This window comes from Oryctolagus cuniculus, chromosome 19 (assembly GCF_051225735.1).
Source record: "Oryctolagus cuniculus isolate XC-2025 breed Fujian yellow rabbit chromosome 19, ASM5122573v1, whole genome shotgun sequence".
Classification (NCBI taxonomy): domain Eukaryota; kingdom Metazoa; phylum Chordata; class Mammalia; order Lagomorpha; family Leporidae; genus Oryctolagus; species Oryctolagus cuniculus.
In genome coordinates this window covers 53,226,251-53,237,604 of record NC_142885.1, presented here as the reverse complement: position 1 = coordinate 53,237,604, position 11,354 = coordinate 53,226,251, and the positions used below count along the sequence as shown (strand labels likewise).

At 56.8% G+C, this 11,354-nt stretch overlaps 1 protein-coding gene across 3 annotated transcripts; it reads left to right on the top strand.

Annotated features, from left to right (window-relative positions):
• The first annotated feature begins 76 nt into the window (after positions 1–76).
• On the top strand, positions 77–11,097 carry UBFD1 (ubiquitin family domain containing 1). 3 transcript variants are annotated; one of them, XM_089321486.1, is made up of 7 exons: positions 77–270; positions 457–786; positions 1,595–1,803; positions 4,507–4,572; positions 4,680–4,785; positions 5,866–5,916; positions 8,273–8,355. In XM_089321486.1, coding segments are annotated over exons 1-7 (789 nt in total). In that variant the 5' UTR covers positions 77–245; the 3' UTR covers positions 8,275–8,355. The 3 variants fall into 3 exon arrangements, with proteins under 3 accessions (XP_089177612.1, XP_008256104.1, XP_089177611.1); XM_008257882.5 differs by lacking the exon at positions 5,866–5,916 and adding an exon at positions 10,717–11,097 and having other exon boundaries at positions 78–270; XM_089321485.1 differs by lacking the exon at positions 8,273–8,355 and adding an exon at positions 7,416–7,432 and having other exon boundaries at positions 113–270.
• The last annotated feature ends 257 nt before the right edge of the window (positions 11,098–11,354 follow it).

Sequence of the window (11,354 nt, the reverse complement as noted above, 5' to 3'; positions counted from 1 at the left end):
ACTTGGCCGCTAGGGGGCAGAGCTCCCGAAGTGGGTGATTTCCAGGCCCCGCCCCCCTCCGTCGGGAAAGCTAAAGCGTGGCAGGGGCCGGGCCCGGGAAGCGGAGGAGGCGGGTCTCCATAGAAACCTCCACCTGTTTCCGGCCAGGCTGTGCGCGATTAGGGGCTGCTGCGGGGGCCAATCTCAGCCAGCTCGTCTCTTCCCAGCGGCCTCTGCGGGAGCGGTGGGTGTTGTACACAATCATCATGGCGGCGGCCGGGGCCCCGGATGGTGAGTGCGGAGGGGTTGGCGGGCGCCGGGCTGGGCCCCAGGTTGCGGGCGCTCCTGCTGGGGAGGGATGCGGCCTGGGCCCGGAGGGAGGAGCTTGACTCGGGGGCCGGGATTCGGCGGCGCCGGCCTAGAGTCCCGTCCCAGGCCCGGCCCGCGGCGAGCGCCCACCCCCTAACCCCTTTGCAGGCATGGAGGAACCTGGCATGGACACGGAGGCCGAGACCGTGGCCAGCGAGGCGCCCGCGCGGCCCCTCAACTGCGTGGAGACCGAAGCCGCAGCGGGGGCGGCGGCCGAGGACTCCTGCGCGGCGCGAGGCAGCCTGCAGCCGGCCCCGGCCCAGCCCCCCGGGGACCCCGCGGCCCAGGCCTCGGTCAGCAACGGCGAGGACGCGGGCGGCGGCGCGGGCCAGGAGCTGGTGGACCTGAAGATCATCTGGAACAAGACCAAGCACGACGTGAAGTTCCCGCTGGACAGCACGGGCTCCGAGCTGAAACAGAAGATCCACTCGATCACAGGTGATCCCGCGGGCGCCCGCAGCAGGCGACGGCCGTGCTGGCCGCGTTGCCTCGGTCCGCTCCCAGGGCTCGCAGCAGGCCCCCGACGAGAGTCCTTGAATGCCCGTGGTTGCTCAGACCGGGGGTCCCACGAGATCCAAGATCTTAGGACTGGTGGGCGGCTGAGCTGCCGCTCCAACCCGGGTCGACTCTAAGCTTCTCAAACAAGCTAATGTCGCTCCTGACATCGCTCCGTGAAAACCTGTTTTTATGATTTATCTGCGGCATCTGTTAAATTTACAGCTCCTGGGCCCTGTCCTCGGAGATTCTGGTTCAGCGGGTTCGGGATGCAGGCAGGAATTTCTTTTAAGCGAGTATCTTAGGTAATTCACCTAAGGGAAGTTTAGGGACTAGTGCTGCTGACTGTCAGACGCTGGGCTTGGACGGTTGCTCGTATTTCTTAAGTTTATGTTGCATACAGCGCTTTGCTGTCTGCAGTGCGCTTCGAAGAAGCCTTCTGCGTGTGGCTCAGCCCCCTGAGAACAGGCACTCTTGTTCTTGGCTTCTGTACTCCGCTGACGCCTGTGGTTTCGCACGCGATAAATTTGATTAGGTGATGAACAACTTGGAAAGAATGATGGCTAATGTTTATTGAGCCATTGCTGAATATCAGGTGCTGTACCAAATGCCCCCACGTGTGTTCTGTCTCTAAAGTTTTAGAACAGGTCTGTGGTAGAAAGTTCTGGAAATGGGGCTCAGAGGTTGTGAGTTGCTTCGGGGCTGGATCCAGTACTGACTTCCCGGTCTGTCCCTTTCCTTGTCTGCCAAGGTCTCCCACCCGCCATGCAGAAAGTCATGTATAAGGGACTCGTCCCTGAGGATAAGACGTTGAGAGAAATCAAAGTGACCAGTGGAGCCAAGATCATGGTGGTCGGCTCCACGATCAATGATGTGTTAGCTGTGAACACGCCCAAAGACGCAGCGCAGCAAGATGCCAAGGCCGAAGAGAACAAGAAAGAGCCCCTGTGTAGGCAGAAGGTGAGTCGGTTCTGTGCGTGTTGGTCCTGAGAATCTGAGCCGTGGCTGCTTACGTTCTCCCTAGAATAAGCTCCTTTTCGGACAGGGCCCATGATGGAAATTCATGGCGGCAGTTGGGTGCGGCAGAGTGGAGGTGCCAGCTACCTGAGATTTGCAGCTTTGTCTCATCTGGCGGGTCAGTGTGTCTCAAGTCTACCTACTTTAGGGTTAAGGCCCCGGTGAGAGGGAGGCTCCAGACCAGGTGTTGGAAAGAGTCAGATGTGGGTCTCTCTTTCCGTTTCGTGTCACGTTGAACTCCCGCTTGGACACCTGTTACCTTTGTTCTCTGATTTGCGGCTTCCCCCAAGTGAACGAGCGCTGAGTTGTGGAGCTCAGCAGCTCTTGCGGGCCCTTCAGAGCCGGCCATTTCAGACAGCCAGGTGAAACTGCTAGGCAGCTAACTGCCCTGGCTTGGTTTGGTTTGGCCCTCCAGGTTCCAGGTTTTGTCCTCCTTTTCGCATTTTCTGTTGCTGATTTTGGATGGAAAAGATCCAGTTTTGCCTTGTGTTTGTCCTAGCCATTTATTTAAAAGAAAGTTTTTTAAAGTGTGTTTTTATTTAACATGCAGGGTGATATAGGAGACAGTGATCTTCCAATGACTGTTTCACTCTCCAAATACCCACAACAGCCAGGGTTGGGCCAGGCTGAAACCAGGAGCCCAGAGTGCAGTCCAGGTCTCCCACATGGGTGGCAGGAACTCAAGCACTTGGGCCGGCCCCTGCTGCCTCCTGGGACTCCTTAGTACGAAGCTGAACTGGAAGCAGAGTAGCCGAGGGACTCCAGCGAGTGTTCCCGTATGGGATGTGGGCATCTCAACCAGTTGGCTCAACCCCCTGCACCGTCAGCACCTGCTCCTAAGATCCCTTCTGTGTTCAGGAAAACCGCTGTTACTGCACTGTGGAAGGGAGCAGGTGGGAAGATCACCACCTGTGATCTGATCCCACAATGGATCTCACTTGTTGCTGAGCAGCCTCCTAGCTGTTCTTCGAAGTGTTCCAGGAAAGCAGGTGTTCTCAACCTAACCTTTGCCCTGAGTAGAGTAGAGCCACTCACGCCAGCGTGAGCCTCGGTATCCAGAGGTACAAAGATCCACAGCCAGCTGTGGAAGAGGAGCACATTTTTTGTTAGAGATCCCTGATCCCTCGTGGGCTTCTAAAGCCCACAAGGGAACTGGAAAACAAGTGTTTGTATAAACAGCAAAACCGGCCCCTAATTAGGGTGCATATGCATGTTTTGCTGTGGAAATACTAGCAATGCTCCATGCTGAGTGCTGTGCCAGACCCCAGGGAGGACATAGCTTAACGTGTTTCAGCATTGTGTTTCTAAGAGCCCTGACACTAAAGCCCAAAGCATTTGCTGGTTTCCGATGAGACATTGTACACCTGCTGACATCCAAAAGGTGTGCTATGTGGACTCTTCACTCCCAGATGTGGAATCCAGTTGAGTTTATTTCCATGTCCCTGCCTTCATCTGCACGTGTGTGAAACAGTCAGATAAGAGCTAGCGTTGGTTCGCACTGGTCACACCCTTGGAGCACAGCATGCCTCTTAAGTACAGGTTTTGAGTTGCTAATGGTAGCTTAGCAGGTTTAGAACTGCTATGGTGCAGGGAAAATTCTTCAAAAGGTGCTTGCTAGGAGTGACTCAGATTAGACTTGCAGCCCATGCAGCTTTGCTCCGTGGAATGCTGGTGATGACGCGTGACGTGGCTAATGAGAGGGATCGAGGCCCTTGGCTTTGATCAGCCTGGTTGGGAATCTGGCTGATGGCTGTGGTGCCCCTCTGCTAGTAGTCTGGCAGTGTTGCGTGTCTCTCCCAGGGCGTGTCGGCCATGCCAGCGAGAGTTTGAGCTGGCTCATGGCCATCTGAGGCTCAGGTTTGGAGAAGCTGTTACCCTCTACCCACTCATTGCCCCATGGTGCCAGCATTAGCAAGCAGTTATAGCCGTACCCGTGAAGCACAGATGGAGGGAAAACAGCACTCAGGCACCTGGGCCAGACAGAAGAGGACTTGCAGGGGCCATGAACTCAGTCCTTAGGCTGAGCTGCCTCAGAGTCCTTGGGTAGCAGGTCTGTGGCGTCTTCGCATCAAGGGGTAGAGTCACTAGCATGTCTGTCCGGAAGTGTGGCTCTCTGAGCTCTCTGCTTAGTGGGCTGGGTCTCCAGGGCGAGAGGAAGCGCACTTTCTAGTCTGCAAGGCTTGCTCCCGGCGTCTTCTGATGGGGGGGCATTTTAAGTGGCCGTCCTCTTGGGCCAGCCGGGAGGGCAGCCGCCACCAGGGCTCCCTTCCACCAGGTAGTTAATGCTTCCACCAGTGGTGGTGTGGGGGGAGGAGGGCGTGAGACTGTTGAGTCAGCAGCGGGGGAGGGGGGCCCTCTTGTCTGTTCTGGAACTTTACTGTCCAATGCGGTAGTTAGGTGTGGCTGCCTAAGAATTCAGTTCCTCCATCTTCCCAGCCGTAAGGAGCTAGCTGGTGGCCTGCTAGCTTGCCGCCCTCCCAGAAAGTTCCACAGGGCAGTCCTGCTCCGTCGAGTCAGAGGGCCCAGTGTGTAGCCACCAGGCTTTCAAACCCGAACTGGAAGTCCGCCTTCATCCCGTCTTGAGCAAAACACGACTGCTGTGCAGACAAGGGTGTCATTTAACGATCCCTCTGCCTTGCGTTACAGCAACACAGGAAAGTCCTGGATAAAGGAAAACCCGAGGACGTGATGCCATCAGTGAAGGGTGCCCAGGTAAGCTCCCCAGCAAGGACCCGAGCCCCGCTCCGACGGCCGGAGCCGCCCGGGAGCGCCTCCCTTTGCTCACCCCACCCCCTCCTGCTGTGCTCTTGTGCCGCCAGGAGCGCCTGCCGACGGTCCCCTTGTCCGGCATGTACAATAAGTCCGGGGGAAAAGTGAGACTCACCTTTAAGCTGGAGCAAGACCAGCTGTGGATCGGCACGAAAGGTACGCCACTCCGCACCTGCCCCCTGCCAGCGGCGCGGCTCTGCGTCCGGCCGCGCTCCTCCTCGCTGTGCTTCCGCCTCTGAGTTTGCTGTGAGACACCTGCCTTTTGTTTTGGACCCCTCCCCCTCGCTCTCTTCAGCCTGATCCCGGGACCCAGCCATCAATCATGGGCTCCTGGGTTGCACACAAACCAGAGGTCCCAAACACGGGGCCCGAGAGCCCAGCCTGGCCCCTCCGGAGGGCTTTGTGCATTTACACACACTCCGTAAAAATCAGGAGATTTCACATCATGAATTTTTTTTGTGGGGGAGGAGGGTGCAAGGGGGCTTCTCTTGAAAATAACCACAAGATGTGGCTGCCTTGGCCTGAGTTCCCGCCGCGGCATCGCCAGCTGCAGCCGAGTGGTCGTTGCAGCGGGCCCCGCCTCTGTCGCCAGGGTCCTGTCTCCTGTGTAGCCGGCTTCCTTCGTTCTCGCGCTGTGCCTGGCCCCTGCAGTGGGCACGGGTGGTTCTCCTCCATGCCTGTGCTGTTGTGTCTGGGCCAGCCTTGCTGTCTGCTGGCAAATGTCTGTGACCCCAGGGTCGTCCCTGCCCCGGCTGGTCACCCAGTCTCGTCAGTCACGCACCACAACTGTCTGTGTCCCCTTCTTTGCCGCTGTGTTGTGCCTGTTAAGGCTCCTCGCGTCCTGCGACTTTGTCGGTTAAAAGCAGGTGGACCTGTTTGCCCTGCTGGCCGGGTTTCTTCTCTCCCTCCCCACGCTGCTGTTCTTGGTTTCCACGCTCTTTCAGGCCAGGTTCAGATGCCTCAGCATAGCATTAGTGACCCTCCTGGCGGCCGGGCATCTCGGCTGCCTCCCTCCCTGAACCTCCCAACACGCTTTGCTCCTACCGTGCCTGTCCCTGGAACGCTTTCTTCCCACTTGTTGTTCTTCATAAACTCTTCCCAGGCCCTACTTCCGTGTCCCCTACCGCGGCCTCCCCCGCCACCTCCCGACCCTCCACGTGAACCGCCGCCGCTGCTGCTCGTGGGGAGCTGTCCCCAGAGCACTCATTACTCTCCGACTTGTCTGTCCCCCGTTAGATTCCCGGAGGGACCGGAACATGCCTAATTCACCTGTTTCTGGCCAGCACTGTAGGTATTCAGTGTTTGAGGTAAACGCTAAAGAGAAGTATAGGGGGGTCCCACCATGCGAGGTGAATTGATTTGAGGGCCATGCCATCAGTGTGATCCCACGTAAAACAGGAGGAAGCCCTCACGGCAAAGCACCAGGGCACGGGTGGTGGGGAGTGAGCTCTTTCATCGCCTGAACGAGGAGAATTCCAAAACCTGAAAGCGAGGTGGTTTTGTTTTGTTTTGGTCTTTATCATCCATCCTGTGCTGGTTCTTAAAACGAGCAAAGACTGACATGCTGTAAATGCTTGGAGTTTTCTAACAGTTTTATGGTAACTTGCTCTGTATTCTTCATTTCCCATTCGACTCTAACTGCATGGTCAAAGCGAGAGCAGCACATTTGGAGGGGTCGGCCTGGCTTCGGAGAGGGCCTTCGTGCCCTTTCTAGAATGACCGTCTCTGCGGAGCCTGCCCCGTCAGACCCTCGTCCTGCCTCTGTCCTTTGCTTCGTCTTCCCCTGTTGCGTTCACTTGCCACAGTGCAGAGACTGCCCGCTGCCTGCTAGAAGCTTCTTTTGGCTTGTGGCAGTCCAATGGGAGGCCTTTGAGCTGGTCAGGGAAAACCGATGGTGCCCACGGGTAGAACTGCAGGCAGCCGGAGGGGCTGGGAGGGATCCGAGTCCACCTGCTTGTTAGGTCTTCCAGGGACCCTATTAATGGTAAAGTCGTGTAGCACATACGTTGTAACTGGAGGGACTGCTGTCCCTTGGTCGGAGGCTTTATCTTAACTGGCAGGAGGCAGAGCTCAAGAAGTTGGTTGTGAGCTGCTGGAAGCCTCCTCCCTTATCAGCCTTGTTGAGGAGCATGGCCGTGAACTTCCCACGCCTTCCAAGTTGACCAAGGCTGGGAGTTTGATTCCCAGCCAGGTGAGTGTGGCGGTCGGTGTCCCTCGAGAGCCCAAGGGCAGGCCCTCTTCCTCCTCGCCCTGAGTCCTGTCACCCCAGTGTCACGAGCACATGGGGGAAGACAGCTTGTTCTGGGACATGGCGGCTGGCCACCGGCTTCGCCTTTCTGCTGGCGGATGCTGCTGTGGATGATCCCCCCCCCCCCCCACCAGCAGCGAGTCAGCCTTGCCCTAGGGTGCTCTGGGGAGCAAGCGGCCCTCGAGGGCTGCTGCTCTCATCGTGGGTGCGGTGCGCTGGCTTGTGTGGCAGGCGGCCGTCGCTGCCGCCCCAGGCAGGGCGGCCCGAGGACATGTGGCCCTCAGGAGAGCAGGTCCCTGTTTGCAGGGGAGTCGCGCCTCTCATCTCGCTGATGCCATCGGCCAGGAATGTGGGCTCAGCTTGTCCCTGTCTTGGGAGTTTTCAAGAGAAGCCAGAAATGCCTGATTTTTGTGAAATCTCTGTAGGTGTTGCAAGGTGAAAGGTGGTTTTAAAAGTCTCAGTCTTGGGGATGACTGGGCCCTGTTGGAGAGCCTGAGAGAGCACCTTCGGGTTCCTCCTCCCTGGCCCTGTTTTTCAGAGAGCAGAGCCCAGACAGCGTGGAACTGAAAGGTCTTAAGCCACTTGCAGGCCCGGCCCAGGTCTCCAAACTCCTAGTCGCCTGTTTTCAGGTCCTGCCTTTCCAGACTTTTCTTTCTGCAAAGGCTGTAACGAGTCTTTCTCACCTTGACCTAACTCCAGGCTGAGAACTTCTGCTTGCCCCTCGGGCGTCTGCTGCTTCGGGGTGGGGGGTCACTTCCTGGGGTGCGGGCGCCCTCACCGGCCAGCCCCACTGCCTTCAGCTCACCCCCCACCAGCCTCATCCCTTGCTGCCGCCCTTTCCTGCCTGCTGTCCTTAAGCCTGCTGTGCAGTGTCTCTGACCGCGGGTGACCCGTGAGCCCTCCGGGGTTCATCACAGGAGGTTACAAACGTATTAAGTATTTCATGGGGGGCCGGGATGGGGGCCTGGGTCATGGTGTAGAAAGCAGCCCTGAAGGCGGAGTGGCCTTCGCTCACGTGAGAGCCCTGGGGACACTGTTGCCCTGCTCCTGGGCCTCCTGACTCACTTTAGCCCAGGTGCCTGAGACCTTAGCCAATGCTGGCCATGGGCAGGAAGGGTACAGAGGAGTTCCTTGGGTGTTTAGTGATCATCAGACTTAAGAGAACCCCGGAAGTAAAACAGCTGTGCCCTCAGAGACCCTTACTATCCCACTGCCAAATCCTGTTCTCCACCTGCTCCTAAGGGGTTGCCAGCTCCCCAGCAGGGCTGTCCCGTTGCTCGCAGAGGGTGAGTGTCCTGTAGGCCCCACGACACCAGCCCTCCCAGGGGTCTGCTGAGGCAGAGGAGGTGGGCGAGGAGGGCCTTTGAATAATCTCTGTGATCCCTCTCAACTTAGAGCGGACTGAGAAATTGCCCATGGGCTCCATTAAAAATGTGGTCAGTGAACCTATCGAAGGACACGAAGACTACCACATGATGGTAAGTAGCGCTGGCCTTTGTCTCACTGGGTCCCCGCTTCTGCCTCCTCTCCCCGGGCGTGGGGTTCTGACTGGGCGGACCGGGGCTTCAGGAGAAAGCCCTGTCTTAGGACTGGTGTTGCCTGACCCACCGCCCTGTTCCTGCTCTGTATTTTTACAGCACCCCTTCCCTTGCCCACACTCCTTCCAGCAATTACAAGGGGTGCACTTTGTCCTGGCTTTTGGAACTCTCTCTTACCTCCCTCTTATTTGTAATACTTTGTTTCTAGACCAGGAAAATAAATACAAAGAGGTCCAGCGACTTGGCTTTCCATGTAGCATTTTGTCTGGTGTATCGAAACAGAACCTCCCCTGGCCTTGGCATCTGGGAGGACACCAGCGTCCCTCCTGGAATGGCCCAGGCTGTCCTGTCACATGGCAAGGCCCATGTGGGGAGGACTGGGTCCCTGGAGCACATGTCCTGGGTAGGGTCTTCCTGACAGAGCAGGCTCCTTCCTCGAGGCGGGTGGAGGCGTTCTGCCCGTCTGTGCCAAGCAGAGCGGTCCTCCGGGCAGCCAAGGCAGCACCCGCGTCCCCAGCCCTGTCCCCAGTGAAGGCTAGTTACGTCAACTCCCATGTGGCTATGTGGACCACGTGACCTGGGCGGTGCGGGCATGAGCCTGGGGCCGCTGCCCTCCCTCCAACAGGCGGCTTCCTCCGTGTGCACCCGAGTGAGGGAGGGCACCGCGTGAGCCCCGTCCCAGGGAGAAGGAGCAGCCAGTGGTTTGGCCTGTGGGTTCGTCCACAGAGGGATGTGTGGAAGATCCCCTTGCTATAGGGATATGGGTCGGAGGAGCTTGGGACGTGATAGGTTAGACAGCAGGGTCCCTGTCCTGCCCTGTTGCTGTCTGGCCCAATTCACAGCCTGGCGGTGCTGAGGCAAGGAGGAGGTGGGCCTTCCGGTCATGGGGCTGCAGGGCTCCTGGGGTCTCCTTGTGGGGGTGGCAGTGACGCCACCAGGGCGTCTTCCCAGCCCTCTGGAGGTCCTTCCACCTGTAGCCTCTCTGTTGTCCTTGTAACAAGGATGACAGGCAGGTTTGCTTCTGCCTGCTCGCTGACCTGACTCGTTAGTTGCTTTCCGGTTCCGGTTCCGCAGTTGGAGTTTAATATTTGTAGCTGGGCCCCTTCGCTCCGTGTTGCCAGTTTGGCCGGGTAAGGTCTGCAGCCCTGGTTGGTTTTGGAGCTGCGTGGTCGGAGTGGAGTGAAGCACTTGGGCCATCTTGTGGGGAGTCTCTGTGGATGGGGAACTGCTCGCTGCTGGGTTCAGAGGCTCCATTCTCCCCGGGCTCACTTCTGGCAGAGGGCGGTTCTAGTGTCCCCCTGCTCGCCTGTGCGCCCCGTTAAGCAGCACCCACACCGTTGTCCATTGAAAGCCCTCGCTTCCCTCTCTGTGCAGTACCATTGCTGAGCTAGCTCACAATTACAAAAGCGTGGCTGTGTGTCCTCCTTTTAGAAGACCATTTTCAAAACTTCCAAAAAGAATAGAGAGTGCCCCAACAAACCCATCTCCATCCATCCCTGAGAAATGCCCACCGTGGAAATATTTTGTAACTTTTGAAAAAATACCCTTGACCAACGGTGGTGATGTCCTCGTTGTCTGTCTCTCCCTCACCCCTGTCACTGCCACGTGTGCCCGCCCATCTCCCTGAGCCTTGGTCTACATGTGTGTCCATGGGCAAGGCTGAGCGCTGTTTTGTGTTTCCAGTTTTCTAATGGTGTCAGGCTGTGTGTCATTATGCCACTTGGTTTTGTTCGTGCTCCAGATTGTGACATGTCCGTGTTCACCGCAGGTGCATATGGTTCCAGTCCACATGTGTGTTTTTTAACATGCCTGTGTTCATACAGACAGGCACTTTAATCGTGCACCCCCCCCCGCTGATGGCTCTGTCGGTTGCTGTGTTGAGCATTGAGGCCTGTCTCCTTGGGCGTGGGTGCCAGCTTCTGGGGGCAGCAGTTCTCAGAACCAACCACTGTGTCACCTGGGCGCCTGCCCCACCCCCGACCTCCCTCAGCAGAAATCCCACAGCATGGGCCCAGCCAGTCTGTTTCAATAGAGGCAAACCTTCCAGACAACTCTGACGCTTCCTCGTCTTGAGAATCCCTGCTTGGGTCTGGCTGTGCTGAACAAACACCCCCCCCCCCCCCCCGCCCCCCGCCCTCTGTTGTTGTTGATGCGGTAGGAGAATGCTCCCCGGGTGCAGTTTGGTTTTCCATCCCTTTTGGAGGATGGGATGTCCCTTCCCAGCCCACCCCCGTGTATTTGCTCCACCTGCTTGGTCTCCAGCCTCTGAAGTACTGCTTGGTTTTCCTTTTTCCCTTCCAGGCGTTTCAGTTGGGCCCCACAGAAGCCTCTTACTACTGGGTGTACTGGGTTCCAACTCAATATGTGGATGCAATCAAAGACACTGTGCTGGGCAAATGGCAGTATTTTTGAAAGCACTTTCACCTCTGGCCCAGCAGACTGACCCACAGGGAAGGACACTGCCGGGAGAGGCCTGCAGCATCCCTGGATTTCAGAGTTGTGGAACTTTGTTCAAGACAAAAGTCTCTGTTCAGTCTAAGGTGATGTGGTGACTGAAGCCAGAGGTGATGTACTTTCGCCATAGCGTCATTTTAACTTAAAATCACCGTTCCCTTTCTTGCAGTCAGCCTCATGCCATTTTTAAAGTCAATACGGTGGAAATCAATAAATCTGAATTCCGAACGTGTTGTGTGGAATACTCTTAAGTGTGTTTGAGAGTAGATCTGCCAATTCTGTTGAGAAGGGAATGAGTCAGTGCTTTGTTTTTGTTTTTTGTTTTTTTTTTAAGTGATTTCAATGATTTTCATAAATCTTTGGTTGCAAAATTTGGACTGCGTTGTGATAAGTGGGGGTGGGGTTTTTTTTTCCCTGTTATAAAATTGTATGCAAAATGAGGGGTTTAGTAAGCCATATTTTGCTGTCCATTGATTCTGATTTCA